The sequence below is a fragment of the Dasypus novemcinctus genome, chromosome 25, assembly GCF_030445035.2.
Source record: "Dasypus novemcinctus isolate mDasNov1 chromosome 25, mDasNov1.1.hap2, whole genome shotgun sequence".
In the NCBI taxonomy this organism is placed as follows: domain Eukaryota; kingdom Metazoa; phylum Chordata; class Mammalia; order Cingulata; family Dasypodidae; genus Dasypus; species Dasypus novemcinctus.
In genome coordinates, this window is record NC_080697.1 from 25,618,418 (window position 1) to 25,637,023 (window position 18,606).

At 39.4% G+C, this 18,606-nt stretch overlaps 1 protein-coding gene across 2 annotated transcripts in view; it reads right to left on the reverse strand.

The window, feature by feature from the left end:
- Nucleotides 1–18,606, reverse strand: part of DOCK5 (dedicator of cytokinesis 5) — a 235,675-nt gene that overhangs the window by 63,978 nt on the left and 153,091 nt on the right. For both annotated transcript variants that reach the window (XM_004454243.4, XM_071211938.1), the window contains 8 exons: nt 18,414–18,484; nt 17,754–17,860; nt 15,226–15,362; nt 11,263–11,358; nt 6,473–6,571; nt 3,102–3,196; nt 1,745–1,823; nt 109–209 (listed from right to left, as the gene is read on the reverse strand). In XM_004454243.4, the coding sequence (XP_004454300.2) occupies nt 109–209; nt 1,745–1,823; nt 3,102–3,196; nt 6,473–6,571; nt 11,263–11,358; nt 15,226–15,362; nt 17,754–17,860; nt 18,414–18,484 (785 nt within the window). The remainder of the gene's footprint in view (nt 1–108; nt 210–1,744; nt 1,824–3,101; nt 3,197–6,472; nt 6,572–11,262; nt 11,359–15,225; nt 15,363–17,753; nt 17,861–18,413; nt 18,485–18,606) is intronic.

The window sequence follows — 18,606 nt, forward strand, 5'->3', positions numbered from 1 at the left end:
GCATGGGCAGTCACTGAACAGTCATGTCTGTGATACCAAAAACACTGCTGCATATACAAATCAAAGAATCACATTCCCAATCTTAAACAAGTTTAAGAAGACACTTACTTTTTTACAATTTTGTTGCGCTTGGCCTGTGAGAAGGTTTCAAGCTGAAGGGACTCATGGGTAAGAAATGCTACTGCCAAATGGAAGTAATTGTTCCAGAGCTGTTCAAAATTAATTGTGTGGGTGAGAAGAAATGGAAAATGACATTAACATGGGTTGAGTAAAACAGTCCCACATAGTAGAAAGACACTAGTCAAGGATTAATGAAAATAAAATCTACAGGACTTCTTTTTCTTTCTGGTGTTTCAATTATTAAGTTTTGAAAAGTTGGGGTCTTAAGATTAATATTAAGATGTAGTAAGAGTCACATCCAAACTATTACATTTATCTTTACTCCCGGGATAAAGGAAAGCTTCTGGCAAGAGTGTACACTGGAACAGACTTTACGGTGGATAGTTTGGCAATATGAATTGAGCCTTAAAATTCTGGCAAACTTTTGAACTAGTAGATAGTTTTAGTATTTTGCCCTAACGAAATAATCATGGGTCTTTAAAAAGTATTTAAAACATGAAGGTCATCACCAAGTTACATTATTCAATGTCACAGAAAATAAAACAATCTAAAAGTTCTTAAGAAGACTCTGGTTAAATAAATCATGGGCCAGACATATAATGGACTGTATTCAATCATTAAAAATACTGTGAAGAGTTAATTCTCAAATTATACAGAATTTCTAAAAGGGTTGGTTGTAAGGTTTTGGTATGATGGTGGTGACTGCAGCACACTATTGTGAATATAATTAACAGAATTTAATATGTGAATGTGGTTAAAAGGGGAAATTGTAGGTTGCATGTATGTTGACTAGACTAAAAATTAAAGAAGTAATATAGGAATGCATAACACAATGAACCAAATTTTAAATGACAGATTATAAAAAATATTGTGAAAATATTTAATATCATTGAAGGGATCATTGAAAAAGTAAATAATAAAATAGATTAATATATTATCAAAGAACTGAGCAAATGTATTCTGTTTGGTCCCCTCTGTTCATGACCCTCCACTTTTAAAATTCCCACAGATACCAACATGACACAGTACATGACACAGCAAAAATACAGCTCCTACAAAATGTACTCTGGAATATATGCTCCATTAAGCAGATACCCTATCTGTCTTTAGCAGGGCCTATAATAGTGCCCCAGAGATATAAATATTCTAGTTATTCATTGAATGAAGATGGAGTCAGTGGTCTCACATTTTTGCTTTCAGTTTGGATTCTGACACAAATGTGCATATGAACTGCTTCTCAGAACCTAACCCATCTGTAGGCAAGAGTATCTGTGTATGCCTATCCAGAAGTATACAAGAGTATGTGTATTTCTATATATATGTAAAGGAGCTATACACAATGTTAACAGCGGAAAGTAGGATTATTTGTCATTTAAATTTCTTCTTTTTGCTAATCTATATTGTCCACTACTAACATGTATTATTGTTATAGAAAGAAAAAAAAACTTTTATTGTGTTTGGAGGACAGAGTGACAGGAATATATGCTCTAGGAATTGAGAAAAAGAAATGCATACTTTTTCATGTGAAAATGATGAACTCTAAGGTGATGTTTTTGATTGAAAGAGCTCTTTTAAAAGCTATGCCTGAGAGCTCAAGGAACTCCAAGGTGAATCACATGCTCACCTGAAGCTCAAATCTTGCTTGATCCATGAAGAATCTCGTGAGAACTTCAGCAAACTGATTTATAGCACGAAGAAAAACTCTAGGAGAGGAAAACATCTGATAAAGGCAACCCTGTGCTCCGTGAAATACTTTCCCCTCTATATTAAAACAACATAACAAAACAAACAAAGAAAAAAAACAGAACGAAACCTGGCTTGGGAAACATAAGATCTTTAGATCTATTTAGGACCTTAAAGACCAACCCTACAGATGAGGAAACTGAAGTTCAGTTCCTAGAACTGGCTAAAAGAGCAACTGAAGATGGCATTAAAATTTAGCTACTTAGGGGTAGAGCGGAGACTACAAAACCTCCTGAACCTTGAACCAGGGCTCTTGGCACTACATAAGGATGTTTCTCTTTTAAAGTCCATGGTTCCTGATGTAATTTTTTTTCTATAATCTTTATATAGCCAGAAGGATTTCTCTAATCAGTTATCAGAACCACACAGCTAACAATAATAATTATAATAATCATTTATCTTATTTAGCTCTTTTAAAAATTCTAAAGCTCTTGTGATATAATATATATTCAGTTCATTTCACTTCTATTCAAAAGCATTTGTTGTGGGCCAGCAACTGTATGTAGAACACTAGCTCAGGTGCTGCACTGATAGACATGGTTCCTAATATTAAGAAGTTTACAAACTTAGCAGGGTGAATCTGCAATCTATAAATGTAACCATGACCAAACATGAATACAGGAAATTCTATAGAATAGAGGAAATTCTATATAAGAGGGTTTCAAAGGTTATGAGAGATCAATGGCATCCAGGTTAGAAAGGTTCCCTTTGGAGATGGCACTGGAGAAGGGCCTTAAAGAATGGGTAGACTAGTATCCAGAGACTACAGGGAAGGCATTCCCAGGTGGAAGAAGCAGCCTAAAAAAAAGCAAGAACATGGTCACGGCCAGGAATAGGCCAGTGTGGCTGGAGCACAGGCTGCTCACAGAGAGACAGTGTAAGATGAGGCTGGATGAGCAAGGTGGGGCCAGGTGCACCAGGAATGTCAGGGCGGAGGAGGCCATGTGGAGCCACTGAACCAGCCAGTGTAGAGCTGAGGTTGAGGGCAATTGGTATGAGAGTGACGAAGAGACCAGACTAGAGGGAGGAGAGTAGAGAGCCTGCGTTGGAGAAAGTGCAGTTAGCCCAGGTGAAAACAGAGCATAAGCTCCGAAATTAGCATCATGACAGTGAGGAAAGCCTTACTTTACAGATGACAGACCCGCGGCAAAGAGATGGGATATCCCTCTGCAAAGGTCACAAAGCGAGTTACCAGACCCAAGTGTTTAGAGTCAAGGGCCTGCCAGGGGCTGTCTTACCGGCTCTGCATCATATTCATGACCATCCAATCTTTGGCATAAACATTCTTCCCAATAAGATCCTTAAACATGATAAAGGTTTCCATGAGGAAGTCCTGCAGAGAATAAAGGAGTAATGGTTGGGGAAGAAATGGGCAACATGCATAATGCTTTCCTCCAGCACATAGACAAAAAGACCACTATATCAGGATAAGACTTTCCTACTCCCCAAAAAGCAGTCTGTCTTATAAGGATTTTAGGGACAACAAAGCATTTTCACAGCCACCATCTGATTTGATTTTCATTACATTATAGGATCTTATGAGGAAGACAAGGACAAAAAAAAAATCCACATTTTATAAATAAAAAAAAAATTGAGGCTGAGAAAAAGTACATGACTTGTTTAAGGTCATAGAAACCAAGAAGCAAGAAAGAGAGCAGGTCTTTGGAGGCCAGGTTAGAGCTCTTATAGCTTTAGTTCTCTGCTACCAAGGGGTATCTGAATATACATCAACTGTACTTAAAATAATTCACCAACAAACTGGAAGAAAATGGAAACCTCTGATAAATCTGAGTTTATTTCTCCTTTTCATTGTCAGAACAGAACAAAAATACTAAAAATAAGAGAGTCATGATTCTTCCTATTTAAGGAATTTTATCATGTACAGTAGGTCTAAAGAAGGGTCCTAAATGGTCCTTAAAAAGAGATTGTAAGAGGGCTCATGGTGACTGTAATAATGAATAATGTTTGCATCCAGGGCCCATAATAGGAAAATGAGCTCTTTTAATAAAAATGGGGTTGTGAATAAAAAGTAATCCAGAATGAGAAAAATCAGACTAAAAACCAAATGCAAAAACTTTTGAAAATTTTTTATTACTTAGCTAAATTTAGACATTTTCCCTTGGCGTTCTTGAAATGAAAATCCAATCCAATTTCTCTGGCACTATAAACTGAGTGGTTGTACCCGTAGGAATTGCATGGTGTGGCAGTCGGGAGGCTGGGGTTCGATTTCTAACACTATTACTCTGAGAAACTGGACAAATCGGTTAATCTTCTGTACTTGGATGCCAACCAGCAGGGGAATGGGAGTGATTCTAGATAGGAAGTCTGTGCTATACACAATCTTTCTCCCAGTTCAGTGGAGAGTCAAACTTACCTATCCCCCAATTCTGAAATCATAGATATATTTCAAGAGTTTCAAAATTTTACATCATGGGTTGTAAATGCTTCCATCAATGTGTTATGTTTCCAATCTATTAACTTTTTCTTCAAAATCAACAATCATAATCCATGGTGTGTGAATCAAGGATCCAATTTAGATGCCAGTTATCTGCTTGTGATTTTGATTCTACAATGAACTCTTGGTTCATTGTAGAATATAAAAATAAAGGCAATTCCCAGATAATTCCAGACCTCATTTTATCTACCACTCTCAAAGTCCATCTCCATCAATATTTTTTGAGTAAGAAGGCAGGATAATAGAAAGGAAAATACGATGAACTGGGAGTCAAAAGGCACACAGATGTGTGTTGTGGCTCAGCCACTGATGACTATATGCTTGGACAAGTTACTTAAATTCTCCAGGCCTTAGTTTCCAAATGGGAATAACAATCCTCTTCTAATTAGGTAGTAGCTGTGGGAGAGCCCACCATAGTTCCAGCAAACAAAAATTCAATCAATTTTCTTATTTAATAATGAAGCCAAATTGTCAGAGTTTGAGTTTAGGGTATTTCTCTTTTCTACTGGCTTCCTAAAAGAAATTTAGGGAAAAATATTTTATGTTAATTTAATTTTACATTACAATGGTAATAATAAAACTGTTATAAATAGCCAGCATTTATAGGCATTACCTATATGACCAGTAGGAAGCAAGGCATTGTCCATGCACTGATTCAATCAATACTCTCATTAACCCTCAAGGTAAGTTATTACCTTGCAAATGAGGAAACTAAGGTTAAAGAATTTGTCCAAAGATTTAAAAAAAGGAAAGGAAATTATCTGAATTCAAACCCAGTGCTTCCATAGTTCTTATCCACTACACCATCTGCCTGAAAAGTAGAAAGCACCTCCTCCTTCTCATCTCCAACCATCCCCCCTCATTCCAACTCTCTTGCACGCCTCTTGGCAGGCACACCCACGAGTGGTGATTAACTGCTGTGGGATCTTGTCCCATGCTGCCTGCCAGAGTGGGGCAAGCTCACAAAGCGCAGCTCCGAAGGAAAAAGGTCCGTGAGACCTCCAATTGGACCAACTAATAAGAATAAACAGTGGGAGAGGGAGAGGGTAGGGTATATGGAAATGCTCCTAAATTTTTGATGTAACATTTATGTAATCTAAAGCTTCCTTAAAAATTAAAAAAGTATATATAATATATATGCAAAACTTTCCCATTATAACAGCAACAAAAGAAAAAGAATAAACAGTACTTTCTCCCTAATTCCTTCTGTATTTGTGCATCATGTGGACCTAACGGACAAGACAAGGGATTGGCAGAGGAGGCACTTATCCCTGGGTGTACTATAAGTAGACTGTAGACATAAAGTAGAAAATGTGAAGCATAAAGAAGGTTGCAATGGCCACAGATAATGAGAAGTTATCCACAAGAAGGACAAGGGTGATGTGGCACTGCTTTGCTAATTTAGCCCCATGTCCATCCCCCTGCTCTGCCAGATAAGGAGACACCCTCCTGGCCATCTTAAAAGTCACCAATAATTCCCTAAAGGAAAGTCTCCTGGAAAAGTACCCAGAGGCATAATTCAGTCTCTTAAGCTGCCTTTATTTGTATATTTAATAGCAAATATGAGAAAAATCTTCCTCTTTAAAACAAAAGAAAATATTTCCAACTCAAGATAATTCACAAACACTGTGCCCCATTTCAGGAAACACTGAAAATGATGATTATCAGCCACATCTGGGAAGATTTTCCATACTTCTGCCTACTAAAATCCTTGCCATGGCAGGAGTAACTACTGTCCCTCAAATGACCACTATCTTCTTCTCATAGCACAAAACAGATTGCCCAAATATTTGCAAATAAGGCTCTCTCAAAATCCAAGAGACTTAGGGGGTTGGGTGGTGAACTCTGGGTATATATACTCTTCTAATGATACCACCAGAAAAAGAATCACTCTTCCTTTTGTTTTCTTAAGAAACAAGGGATTTTTATTTTTATTTATTTATTTCAGGAGGTACTGGGGATTGAACCCAAGACCTCATACATGGGAAGCAGGCGCTCAAATACTGAGCTACACCCCCTCCCCCCTCTTTCCTTTTTGTAATCACTGTGGACAGCCACACAGAATTGAAGGTAGGCGCGAAGAGAACCCAGCACTCAGCTATGCTGCTAAATATAGAGTATTATGTTTACCCGGACCCAATGAAGATAACTTACAATGATGTCCTGTCTGGTTTTGAAAGTGCCAACGTAGTGGCCGTAGTGGCTGTCATCCATCTGCCGCAGAACAGCAATCATGCAAGCAACAAAACTCCCCTGGAAGGAAAAAGGAGACACAAATCCACCACCAACTGACAAGATCTGGGCACCAAGCACTTGGGTTATTCCTACTCGGTCTGCTAATGCAGGGATCCTACCAGATTTGAGTTTAAGAATCTGGAGGACTTTACTCATTCCATTAACTGTCATTATTTCTGGAATCCTGTAGGTCAAGAAACATTAACTCTAAGATCTTAATTAGACTACCAGTTAATATAGAATGACATATTAAAATACAACTTCCAGGAAGCAGACTTGGACCAATGGATAGGGTGTCCACCTACCACATGGGAGGTCGGTGGTTCAAACCCCAGGCCTCCTTGACCCGTGTGGAGCTGGCCCATGCGCAGTGCTGATGCGTGCAAGGAGTGCCCTGCCACGCAGGGGTGTCCCCTGCATACGGGAGCCCCACGCTCAGGGAGTATGCCCCGTAAGGAGAACCGCCCAGAATGAAAGTGCAGCCTGCCCAAGAATGGCGCCACACACACGGAGAGTTGACACAAGATGACGCAACAAAAAGAAACACAGATTTCCAGTGCCGCTGATAAGGATAGAAGTGGTCACAGAAGAACACACAGTGAATGCAAACAGAGAGCAGACAACTGGGGGGGGGGCGGGTAGGGGGTGAAGAGTAGAGAAATAAATCTTAAAAAAAAAAAAGATACAACTTCTTGTTGAGACAGAGTAGTTTTATGGATGTTGATGAGAAAATGTCTGAAACATTTAGACCAGTTAAACAAATTTGAATTTGGAGGAATGTTAGGAGGAAAAAGAGGTATTAAAACAAAGTGAAGCTATGTAGAAGAGAGGATTTTGACAGGTTTCCTGCTAAAACACTTGAATGTCACTTCTCCACTCTAGAACCCTTTAGCTATGTATTCCTGGTATGTTATACAAGTGGCATTATGCGCCTGGCTTGAGGAAAGGATAAAATATTTAGATGAATATCATTATTTCTGTTTTTGAGGTCAGGGATTACATAGTAAATGTTCTTTTCCTCAGGCTAAACAGATTTGAAAGACTGATTTAATTATCTGGCCAGAGGGCAAATAAATATCTTAGGGTATGTGGTAGACTGAATTGAATACCCCTGTTTGGACACCTTCTTGGTCTTGCCAAATTATTACAGAGTTTACATTTCAACCAGTGTCTATTTGTGCCCCCAGGCCCTTGTCTATTCTTGGCATCACAGTTTTGTTTAATCTCATTTTTGCTTAATTTGCATTTCTTCATTTCTGATTTAAACATGTTTGTTGGCCATTTATATTGTGCGTTTCTGCTATTTGTTAACATACTTTACCAATTTATCTATTAAAGTGATACTTTTCTTAGTGATTTGTAATAACTCTTTGTACATTAAGGCTATTAGCTACTTGCCATATATGTTGCAAATAATTTTTATAGTTTGGTGCTGGCCATTTAACTTACCTATGTGTGTGTATATATGCATTTGCATAAAAAAGATTAATTTTTAATCCAGTAAAATATATTAATTTTTCCTTTATGATTTCTTTCCATTTATTTAAAGTCATGAATTCCTTTACTCCATCCTAAGAACAAAAACATATTTATATATATTTTGTTCTAGCTGCTTTATGACTTAATTTGTTTATATTGAACTGAAACTTTTATTCTATCTGAAATTTATTTTATAGGTATAGAGTGAAATAAAAGTAAAAATTTCTTTTTCTAAATTGTTAATTAAAAATCCTTACTTTCCCTACTGAAAGACAATACATTTTCATATATACAAAAATTTCTGTTCGAATTCTATCAGTTTTATTCTTTTCATATATGTATTTTATTGTATGAGTCCAAAAGTATTTATTATAGCATATATAATGTTTTCAAATTTGGCAGGCAAGAACTCCATTATTCTATCTGCCAGTTAATTTATTTGTATCTTGTATTTATTTTTACTATCATGTTTTGTAACTAAATTAAATGAAATTTTTCTCTTATGATCTCTAAATAGTTACTGTTGTTCTATGAAAAAGTCACCGAATATTGTTTGTTTATTTAGAAACTGGCTAGGTTAATAAGCTGCTTATTAACTTTCCTAAAATTTCAGTTAACTCTCTTGGGTTTCCTAAATATGGTAGTAATTTCATTTAAAAACAATGGGGGGGGAAGCGGACTTGGCCCAGTGGTTAGGGCGTCCGTCTACCACATGGGAGGTCCACGGTTCAAACCCCGGGCCTCCTTGACCCGTGTGGAGCTGGTCCATGTGCAGTGCTGATGCGTGCAAAGGGTGCCGTGCCACACAAGGGTGTCCCCCGTGTAGGGAGCCCCACGTGCAAGGAGTGTGCCCCGTAAGGAGAGCTGCCCAGAGCAAAAGAAAGTGCAGCCTGCCCAGGAATGGTGCCACATACACGGAGAGCTGACACAACAAGATGACGCAATAAAAAGAAACACAGATTCCCGTGCCGCTGACAACAGAAGTGGACAAAGAAGAACATGCAGCAAATAGACACAGAGAACAGACAAATGGGCGGGGAGAAGAAGGGGAGAGAAATAAATAAATCTTAAAAAAAAAAATTCTTTTTGAAAAAAAAAAAATAATAAAATAAAATAAAAAACAGTAAAGGAAGTGGACTTGGCCCAATGGATGGGGGTCCGCCTACCACATGGGAGGTCCCGCAGTTCAAACCCCGGGCCTCCTTGACCCGTGTAGAGCTGACCCATGAGCAGTGCTGATACGCGCAAGGAGTGCCACGCCACGCAGGGGTGTCCCCTGCATAGGGGAGCCCCACGCACAAGGAGTGCGCCCCGTAAGGAAAGCTGCCCAGAGCGAGAGAAAGTGCAGCCTGCTCAAGAATGGCGCTGCACACACGGAGAGCTGACGCAACAAGATGACGCAATAAAAAGAAACACAGATTCCTGGTGCGGCTGATAAGGATAGAAGCGGTCCCAGAAAAACACACAGCGAAGGAACACAGAGGAGCAGACAACCGGGGGGCGGGAGAAATAAATAAAAATAAATAAATAAAATCTTGAAAAAAAGAAAATAAAAACAATGATAATTACAATTACTTTCCCTTTTACAGTACTCATACTTAGCATCTCTTTCTTATCGTATTGCTTGGCTAAGAATTAAAGTAAAATGCTAAACAACAGTGTTGAGACCAAATATCTTGATTTCTCTATTTATGATCATCAACTAATGTTACCCGGTAGCTTCACTAGGTTGCCTGGTGACTCCTATTCTTAATTTGGAACAGATGTTAAATGTATCACATACCATCTTGGCATCTATTGAGAGAATCATAAGGCCTTTTTCCTTTTATTGAACTGATATATCTTTATTAATAAATTTTCTAATAATTAACTATTCTTGAGTACCTAGAATAAACTATATTAAGCCATGTGTGTTTTCTTTTCACATTTCTCTTTGTGATTGTACCTGTGTCTCTTCATGCCTTCCTTTCACTTTTATTACTTCTTATGTTTAACTTTTTCAAATGTTTTCACTTTGCTTCTCTTGGTAAATCTATCACTCCCTGTATCCTGGTCATTCCCACTCCTACACCTTATTTTAACAGTGGTACAGCTTGAGACATATGAGATGGAATATAAAGAAACTGGAGCAACACTGGCATTTCTAAAAGCCTAACTATTCACCTGTTCTTTAATGAGTGTGGTTTTTCTCCTTGAACCAATGGGAAGTTTCTGCTAGGTGGTACCTGGGGCACTAACCTATAAGCACACTGAAACATGAGAGGAAATAAGATGCGAAAATGAAAAAAGATTTCTTAGAATTCCTCTCAAGGAGATCATCACACATGGCTGGCAACACTTTGGGTAAGCTGCTTGGGGACAGGGAATGGCTGATAAAATGCATGTACTCTGATGCCAGGCTGCTGAGGTCCAAAGCCCAAACCTACCATCTAGTAGTCATGTAACCTTGGATACATTCTTAACCTCTCTTTGCAGATTTCCTCATTTGAAAAATGGAGATAATAGAAGAACTACCTCGTAGGACTGCTTTGGAGTTTAAATGAGATGTAAGTGCTTAAACTCATTTCTGGGGCACACACAAAAACACCAGGTACTTACTACTATCACCATTGCTAGATGGCAATAAAAGTAGTTCCAACTATTAACATTTTTATTATTCTAAGGAGGGCAAATCCAGAACAGTACACACTGAACACCGGAACAGAACTGTTTGCAACAAGAGAGGCCATGCTGAATGCAAAATCCCTCATTCTCTGCTCACAAAGACTTAGATTTTCCTTACATAAAACACTCAACAAATATCTAAAGAATACAAGGTTGAATGGGTACCAATTTCTCAGCCTTCCCAGGATGCCTGCACACCTCCATCTGTCTCTATTTGTAGTTTTCATAACTGGCTTTTATAAAAGCCATACTTAGCACCTCAAGAATGGATTGCACGCTTTTTATTTATGGGACCCATGGTAAGTCTCTTTCCATCACTGGTCCTACAACTCCAATGGTTCAGTTTTCCTCAAGAGAAAATCTGTATCGGAACCAAGATCTTCTTGAGATTCTAATCAAGCTCGCTGAGGTCCTGACTCCATTCATTTCCTAAGCTAGGTGTGGCCTTCAGCGTACAGGTGGAGAACATAAACGGTGATGGCAGGGGCTGTCGGGAATGTGGTCTAAAGACTCTGGTCCTAACAGCTTACAGAGGTGGTAGTATGGGACAGTGAAGAGATACTCACGATCTGGGGAGACTGCCTGCTCATCCCAATCACGGTGCGGTTGATCCTTCTCAGCAGCCGCTCCATTATCAGCTGGATGTGCATGGCAGTGGCGCCCTGAGATGGAAACAGAGGACACCACTTCTTCTGACTCAGCTTCACTTTTATTAAGGAAATCTGGACAGGTGAGCTGTCCCTTTAGACCTCATTCTGGCTTTTTCCTACAGAGCAATCTCTTATCCAAAAGGGAAAAAGATTCACTGAATAATATATGTTAGAAAGGAATTAGTTCAGAAAAAACAACAACACAGTTATAATGCTTAAAAGATAAATGCAGGTGTGCAGGTGAAGACTCAAAAACTTCCTAATTAAGCAGACTATTAAGATTCTGTGAGGAGTCACTCTGTGTGCACCAACTTAGCAGGTTTTGTTTTGCTTGGCTTTGGGGGTGGCCAGGGGTAGCATTAGTACTCAGGCCTGATGCTGACAGATTAGAGCTGCACAGGACAATTAGGCACACACTTGAGAAGTGAGAAGCAAGAATATAACCCACCTCTGCATAGCAGAAAACACAAGAAATTTGAATCAAGGGGATTTAATATTCTGGCTGTCATGGGTGCCTCTGAGCAGCTATTTAACTTATTGGGCTTCAGTTTTTATAGCTGTCGAGGGAGGACAGTAATGGTTCCCTTATAAGGACTAGTTGGGCTGATGTTCGCAACATGTTCTTTCTTTTTCCTTCTTTTCTTTTTGGTAGTTTGATGTTACATTATTTGTGGCTCCAATTTATCAATATTCAACTTCACTTTTCAAAGCTTTTATCCTTTCTTATGTCATGATATTCTGAAATCCTGGTTAATGCTTCAAACAACTAAATCACTGTGATATGTATTTCTTGTAAAATATCATGTATTGTTAGGGCCCATTTCTTTCTCTCTTTTTATTATTTATCTACTTGCTTTCCATTTCTTCAAATAAAAGTAATTTATAAAACTTGCCTGCCCCAGTGATGCTGCTTTCACTTTTAGTTACATAACAATCTCTTATTGTAGTCCAAACCAGGTGCACAAGTTATGTGCTGGGCCCTACATACAGGTATAAAATGAATAAGGCATCCTCTGTGTTCCTAAAAGGGAAGGGGTGGTGGGGCATGGACATAAATAAGCAGAACATAAGGACTGCACTTGAAGGTCAGCTCTACGATGGCTCTGCTCATCACTGTTCCCATAGGTCTGTCCCATCCCAGACCTATCACATGCTTGAGCATGGGAACAATTTATAAGTATTTATTAACTGAATTAATAACTCATTTAAGGTTCCAAATGATAAGAACCTTTAAAGAGATGCAAAAAGAGCATGAAGGGAATTAGCAGGGTGTTTGGGTTTGGGGAGGATTGTACCAGGGACGATTCACGGCGGGGCTTATTTCAGCTGGACTTTGAAGAATGAGAGCAATTTAGAGATAGAGCTGTGGGGGGAAAGGAGGGAATCTTTGACTTTAAAAAAGGCACGGAGTATAAACTGCCAGAAACTAGAGCCTTCAATTAACTAAGGCAATAAAAGGGGATAAGAAAAGATCTCCTGAGTTAGTTCATATGCTTTAAAATACTTAATGTTGGGACAAAAACAAAGCACCATCATCAACAGAAGTTACTGAACTTCATTGACAAAAATTATTGAACTTACCCCTTTAACAGAGCTCTAAGATCATTAATCTTGAATGCCTCTGCTCATTACTGGGAACATTAAGAGGAAAACCAAAAATAAGCTAACCACATTTCCTAGCATGACCTTTAAAGTCAGATAAGCTATTCAATCCTTTCTGAAGAGTTCTTCTGTAGTGCAAGACGGCAGGCAGAGATATTATATAGTAAAAAAGAAAGGAACAAGATATTTAATTAACCTTACAGAAGTGGAAGAGCTCCAAGAGGCCACATAGAGCAATTCCTCTATATTACTAAATAGGGAACTGAGATATTGAGCAAAGACATAACATGCCCAGGGATACAGAGCTATTGAACACTGGAATTAGAAGCCAAAAAGCCTGATATATTTTTCAGATGAACATACATATGCCCTCTACAACACTGGAGTCTTGGCTAAACCAAAGGCTTAGTACATAGATGCCAATTTACAGGGTTTAGAACTTCATTTTACTATTTTTAAATAATTGCTGAATGATAAAAGTGTTTTTGTTTTTTTAAATCATCTTTATGACATGATTGGTCACATTTATTTATTTGCTGTAAAGTCCGTGGTTAGGAACCAAATCTCTAATAACATTCTTTGGGAAAATTTATTAGATTTATAATGTGGTTTCAAGGTGTGTATTTAAACAAAAAAAAAAAGAAGAGAATGATCTATAATTAATAAATATAAAATAAACATTCAAATGGTTAAGTGGGCTACAGGGGTTTAAGGCAGAGAGGACAATTGTGTGTGGGGTGGGGTAGGGTAGGGTAGGGTAGGGTGAGGGGTAGCCAGGAAAAGCAATGGTTTCTTATTGCACTTTTGTGGAGAAGGCATGGATTAGCAGAAGTACAGAAGTGCCCGTGCAAGTGGAAAATAACATAGGTTGGAGTCCAACGTGGAACTTGAAAGGTGAGCTAAGGGGTCGTCTACAGGAAAAGGAAGGAAGCATTCTTCCTATCTTTTATCAAAACTATATCTAGGTAAGTGGATTTGGCTCAATTGATAGAGCATCTGCCTACCACACAGGTGGTCCAGGATTCAAACCCAGGGCCTCCTGACCCGTGTGGTGGCTGGCTCATGCACAGTGCTGATGCACGCGATGAGTACCCTGCCATGCAGGGGTGTCCCCAGCATACAGGAGCCCCATCTGCAAGGAGTGTGCCCCTCAAGGAGAGCTGCCCCACGCAAAAAAAGCACAACTTGCCCAGGAGTGGCACCACACACATGGAGAGCGGATGCAGCAAGATGATGCAACAAAAAAAGAGACACAGATTGCCAGTGCTGCTGATAGGATAAGAATGCAAGTGGACAAAGAAGAACATGCAGTGAATGGACACAGAGAGCAGAAAACGGGGCAGGGGCGGCGGCGGAGGGCGGGGGGGAAGAGAAATAAATGAAAAAAGAAATCTTTCCAAAAAAAAAAAACTGCATCTAGTGGAGCGGGTATAGGTCAGTGGTTAGGTGTGTTCGTCACATGTATAAGGTTCTGGGTTCAATCCCTGGTACCTTTTAAAAGAAAAACAAAAACAAAAAACCCTGAATCTAGAGATATTTCCATGGTCCCTGTGGTATGAGAGAGGGCTTGGGAAAAACGTGCGATTTCCTTGCTCTTTGTAAAGATTTGTACCATGCAACCTTCATGGGCGTGGTGACTTCATGGGGCAAGATACTTTTTCTTCTGAGCCCTCAACTGTTCAACTGAAAACATTCTGTAAAGTTCTCCAGCCTCTCAAGTGGGGGATATGCATGGATTGTGGGCTGTGCTATTGCTAGGAAATGATAAATCCAGGCAGGTTTGGCCCCAAGTTTTCTTGGGGGGCTAGGTCACAGAGAAGAGGCAAGAGGAGAAAAGGCAAGAGCCACCAAACTCTCTGGGAAGAAGGATTAGAGTCAGAAAGAAGATAGAAATGAGGGCTTCTCAGCAACTCAGGAATATCTTTAAGAGTTTCAAGTATCAGGGGAATGAGAGGGTAGAGAACTCTGCACAAGAAGATGAAGAGTTAAAACAGGGCTCTGGTTCTTAAGAGTACTTACAGTTTACCCAAAGCTGGGCAAACTGGGTAAGACTAGCAAATCAGCTGATGGTAGGCTCAAGCATTGAGCAGACTTTGCCTGGACCCAGGAGAAGCTTTACAGCAAGGAGAAGTTTCTTGAATGGCGTCTAAAATAGACACAGCCTGCACCAACACCCAGGTTCTAAACTGCCTGAGCCCAGTGCTCAGACTAGGACAGTCATGGAGGCCTCCTTGTCCTATGCAAGGGACCAACATTTGTTGTGATCGTTTGACTCACCACATCCTTCCTGTCCAGGACTTCCAGGATGTTGCTCAGAAGCTGTGAGCTAGCTTCATGGTCAGGCTTGGTGCAGTTGTCATCCAACTGGCCGCTGAGCTGGTCTATCAGCAGCGGCAGCAGCACATCTCTGCACTCTGAGGAAGAAAATGCACACAGCTCATGGCCTGCCACAAGCTGCAGCATCACCTCCTGAACTGTGGTCCCCTCTCTGCCAGTTCCCATAGCCCTGACCTTTGGCAGCAGCCCTGGAGGGGTGGAGTCCCTCCTGGGCACTGAAGAGCACGAGTTTTTAGGCATGGAACTTCAGCCTTGTAACCTGATTCAAAATATAAGAAAATTACCCCTTATCATAGGTAAAATGCGAGGATTCAGCAAAATGTTTAAAGCATTGAACAATTTCTTTAGCTTTCTTACAATGTCAACTTGATACTTGAAAGCTATGTCTCATGAAACTAATAAAACTAAGCAAGTTATACACATTTTCGAGTTTTTTTTTTTAACATAAACAGAGAGAATTTACTATAAAATTCCCAGAAATACTAAGCTTCAATAGTACATTTCCATGTGATGCACAGAAATTCATGTCTTCTCAGGCACAAGAGTTGCTTAAAGTTTTCCTACTATGTCTTTCCTCTGGGATTTTCACTATTATAAAACAATGTAATTATGAGTCCTAGCTATTCTGATACTAGCAGAAATGATCATTAACAGAGATAAGACTTCTTCTATACAGAATTATCTAGTGTATGTTTTGTTTTATTTCCTCTTTATTAGAGAAGTTGTGGGTTTATAGAACAATCCTGCATAAATCACAGGATTCCCATATACCACTCCACCACCAACACCTTGCAGTGGTGTGGGATATTTGTTACAATTGACAACACATTTTATAATTGTACTATTAATAAAAGTCCATGGTTTAACTTAGGGTTCACTGTTATTTAAAAGTTTAATTCTGTGGCCATACATGCAATCTAACATTTCCCCTTTTAGTCATATTCAGATATACATATTTCAGCGCTATTAACTGTGTACTTGATGTGCTACCATCACCATCATCCATTATCAAAACCTTTCCAACTTTCCAAAGAGGAACTCTGTACATTTTAAGCCTTAACTTCTCATTTCTTATCCCAACCCCCAGCCCCTGGTAATCTATACTCTAGATTCTGACTCTATGAGTTTGCTTATTCTAACTGTTTCAAATCCATGAGATCATACAATATTTGCCCTTTTGTGTCTGGCTTATTTCACGCAATATGATGTCTTCCAGGTTCATCCATGTTTTTGCATGTATCAGGACTTCATTTCTTTTTACAGTTGAATAATATTCCATTATATGTATATACCACGTTTTATTTAGTCTATATTTTCTACTGTGTTCAAATATGCCACATTTACTGGCTCATTTTTCCTTTTTTTCACCCTCAGAGGCAGACACTATCATAGTATATTATGATGTTACTCACTGGTTTTCTAAAGGCATTAGCCTCACCTACAATTGTTTAAGGTACATTTGAAATTTCTAAGCACAGGTCCATAGAGTGAGGAAACATGAGGGCCAAAAGAGACTACTGATAAGATTTAGTTCCAGTGCTTCCTTCCAGAAACAGAAGTTAAGACTTCGAGAAGTTACAGAACTAGTGAGTGGCAAGGCCAAGAGTGCTCTCTCAGCAACAACCCCCTCAATTTTCCTATTTCCAAGGAGTATAGCTGGTCTCTCACTCCCTTAGGTACTCTACAGTACAGGAGATGATCCTCTGGGTTTCCCCAACCTAGTACGAACTTCAAAAGAAGTTCCCACAACTGCCCTATTCTATCTAGCAAGTCTTGCATTTACAGGGAAGGATGAGGATTGAAACTCTTTCTTTTATCAGCTTTGGGATAGGACCACCATGGCTGCATGCTTCCCCGTAGTTATGAATGAAAAGCATTTGATCAGTGTAAGGGTTTTTGCCACTCCATGCCACCTTTCCCTAATGCCTAGAGGTGGAGTGCCTTTCCCTCCACAAAACAACTCTGATTTATAGTGTTTGCCAATTTCCATGGCGTAAATATTTCCACCATGGTCCATTTCCAACTCCCAATGTGACATCACTAAGCATGGAGTTGAGAAGAGAAGCACATAATCAACTCTCCTGAGCCCATACCAGTGGACTCCAGCATATCACTCATCTCTTTTGAGTTTTTGAGGTTATACGCATAGAAGAAGATGAATTTTGTTTAAAAGGATCATCTTTTCTGCTTGCCTATTACTTTCTGGTTTCTGAGGGGAAATTCTCTAATGAAACACATACTGATCATTCTAATGAAAGAACACATGATTTTGTTCTTTTATATAGGAATACTAAACTGGAATACTGAACTGACTTCAGCTTTCCTTTAAAACCAGTTTTCCAGGAGATCCTTACGTACCAACAAACAACTGGCAAGAACACTGCTGACTTTCAAAATAAAAAGACAAGTTTTGGCTGAAGAAGCGAGACTGGAATTTCAGCAAATAGCAGCTTTTGGTGGAGACTTACCTGACTGCCGAAAAAGATTGCTCTCTACTATCTTGGTCATGCAGTTAAGTTTCTGCCGAGCTAACTGGTTATCAGGAATGCTTTGAATGAACTTGCAGAAGAGTACACTAGAAGGGAAACCAGTGGTCAGTATTCTCATTCTGCTAAGCTGAAGGCATCATTACACTTTTGCCCTCCACCCGGCGATTGGACCGGAAAACCCTCTCAAATGACCTGACAGGGAGACTTGTATTCCTCATTCACAAAAGGGCTCAGACTCAGAGCTGACTCTTGTACACTGCCAACACACATGCAGATCTACCATCGCTTTCCAGACCTGCCTTAACACCCAACTCTCCCAAGATACCTTTTTCTGGCTAACTCTGGCCCAGTGTTAGTGGCTGCCTGGCTTTGCATTCCAAGAGCACTTAGGTATATGGCTTAAAGTTTATTATTATATACTCTCTCTTGTACTTAATTTTATGTCTGCATGTTTCGTTACCCCAAAGGAAGAGCACACCTCTCTGGCAGGTGTTGTGTCTATTTTTATCTTGCCATCAGAGCTGAGCACAAAATGGTGCTCAGTTAATGCTTGTTCAAAGAATAAAAGCATGGGTCACAGCCCACGCAATGGAGCTGCTTCTCTCTGAAGTTCAGGAAACAAATGTTTTTGCCATTTACCTGAGCTCAGTAGGATCAAACACAAGTTTGACATCATTAATTATGCTAGGAAGGTATTTCAAAGCTGCCCCCTGCAAGAAAAACACCAAAGACAAATTCAGTAGCCAAGCAAGACAAATACAGAATTTACTGCTTGAGTCCAGGAAGAAAAGGCTGCATTCGGATCTTAAATAGGGAACTGGAATTGCAATGA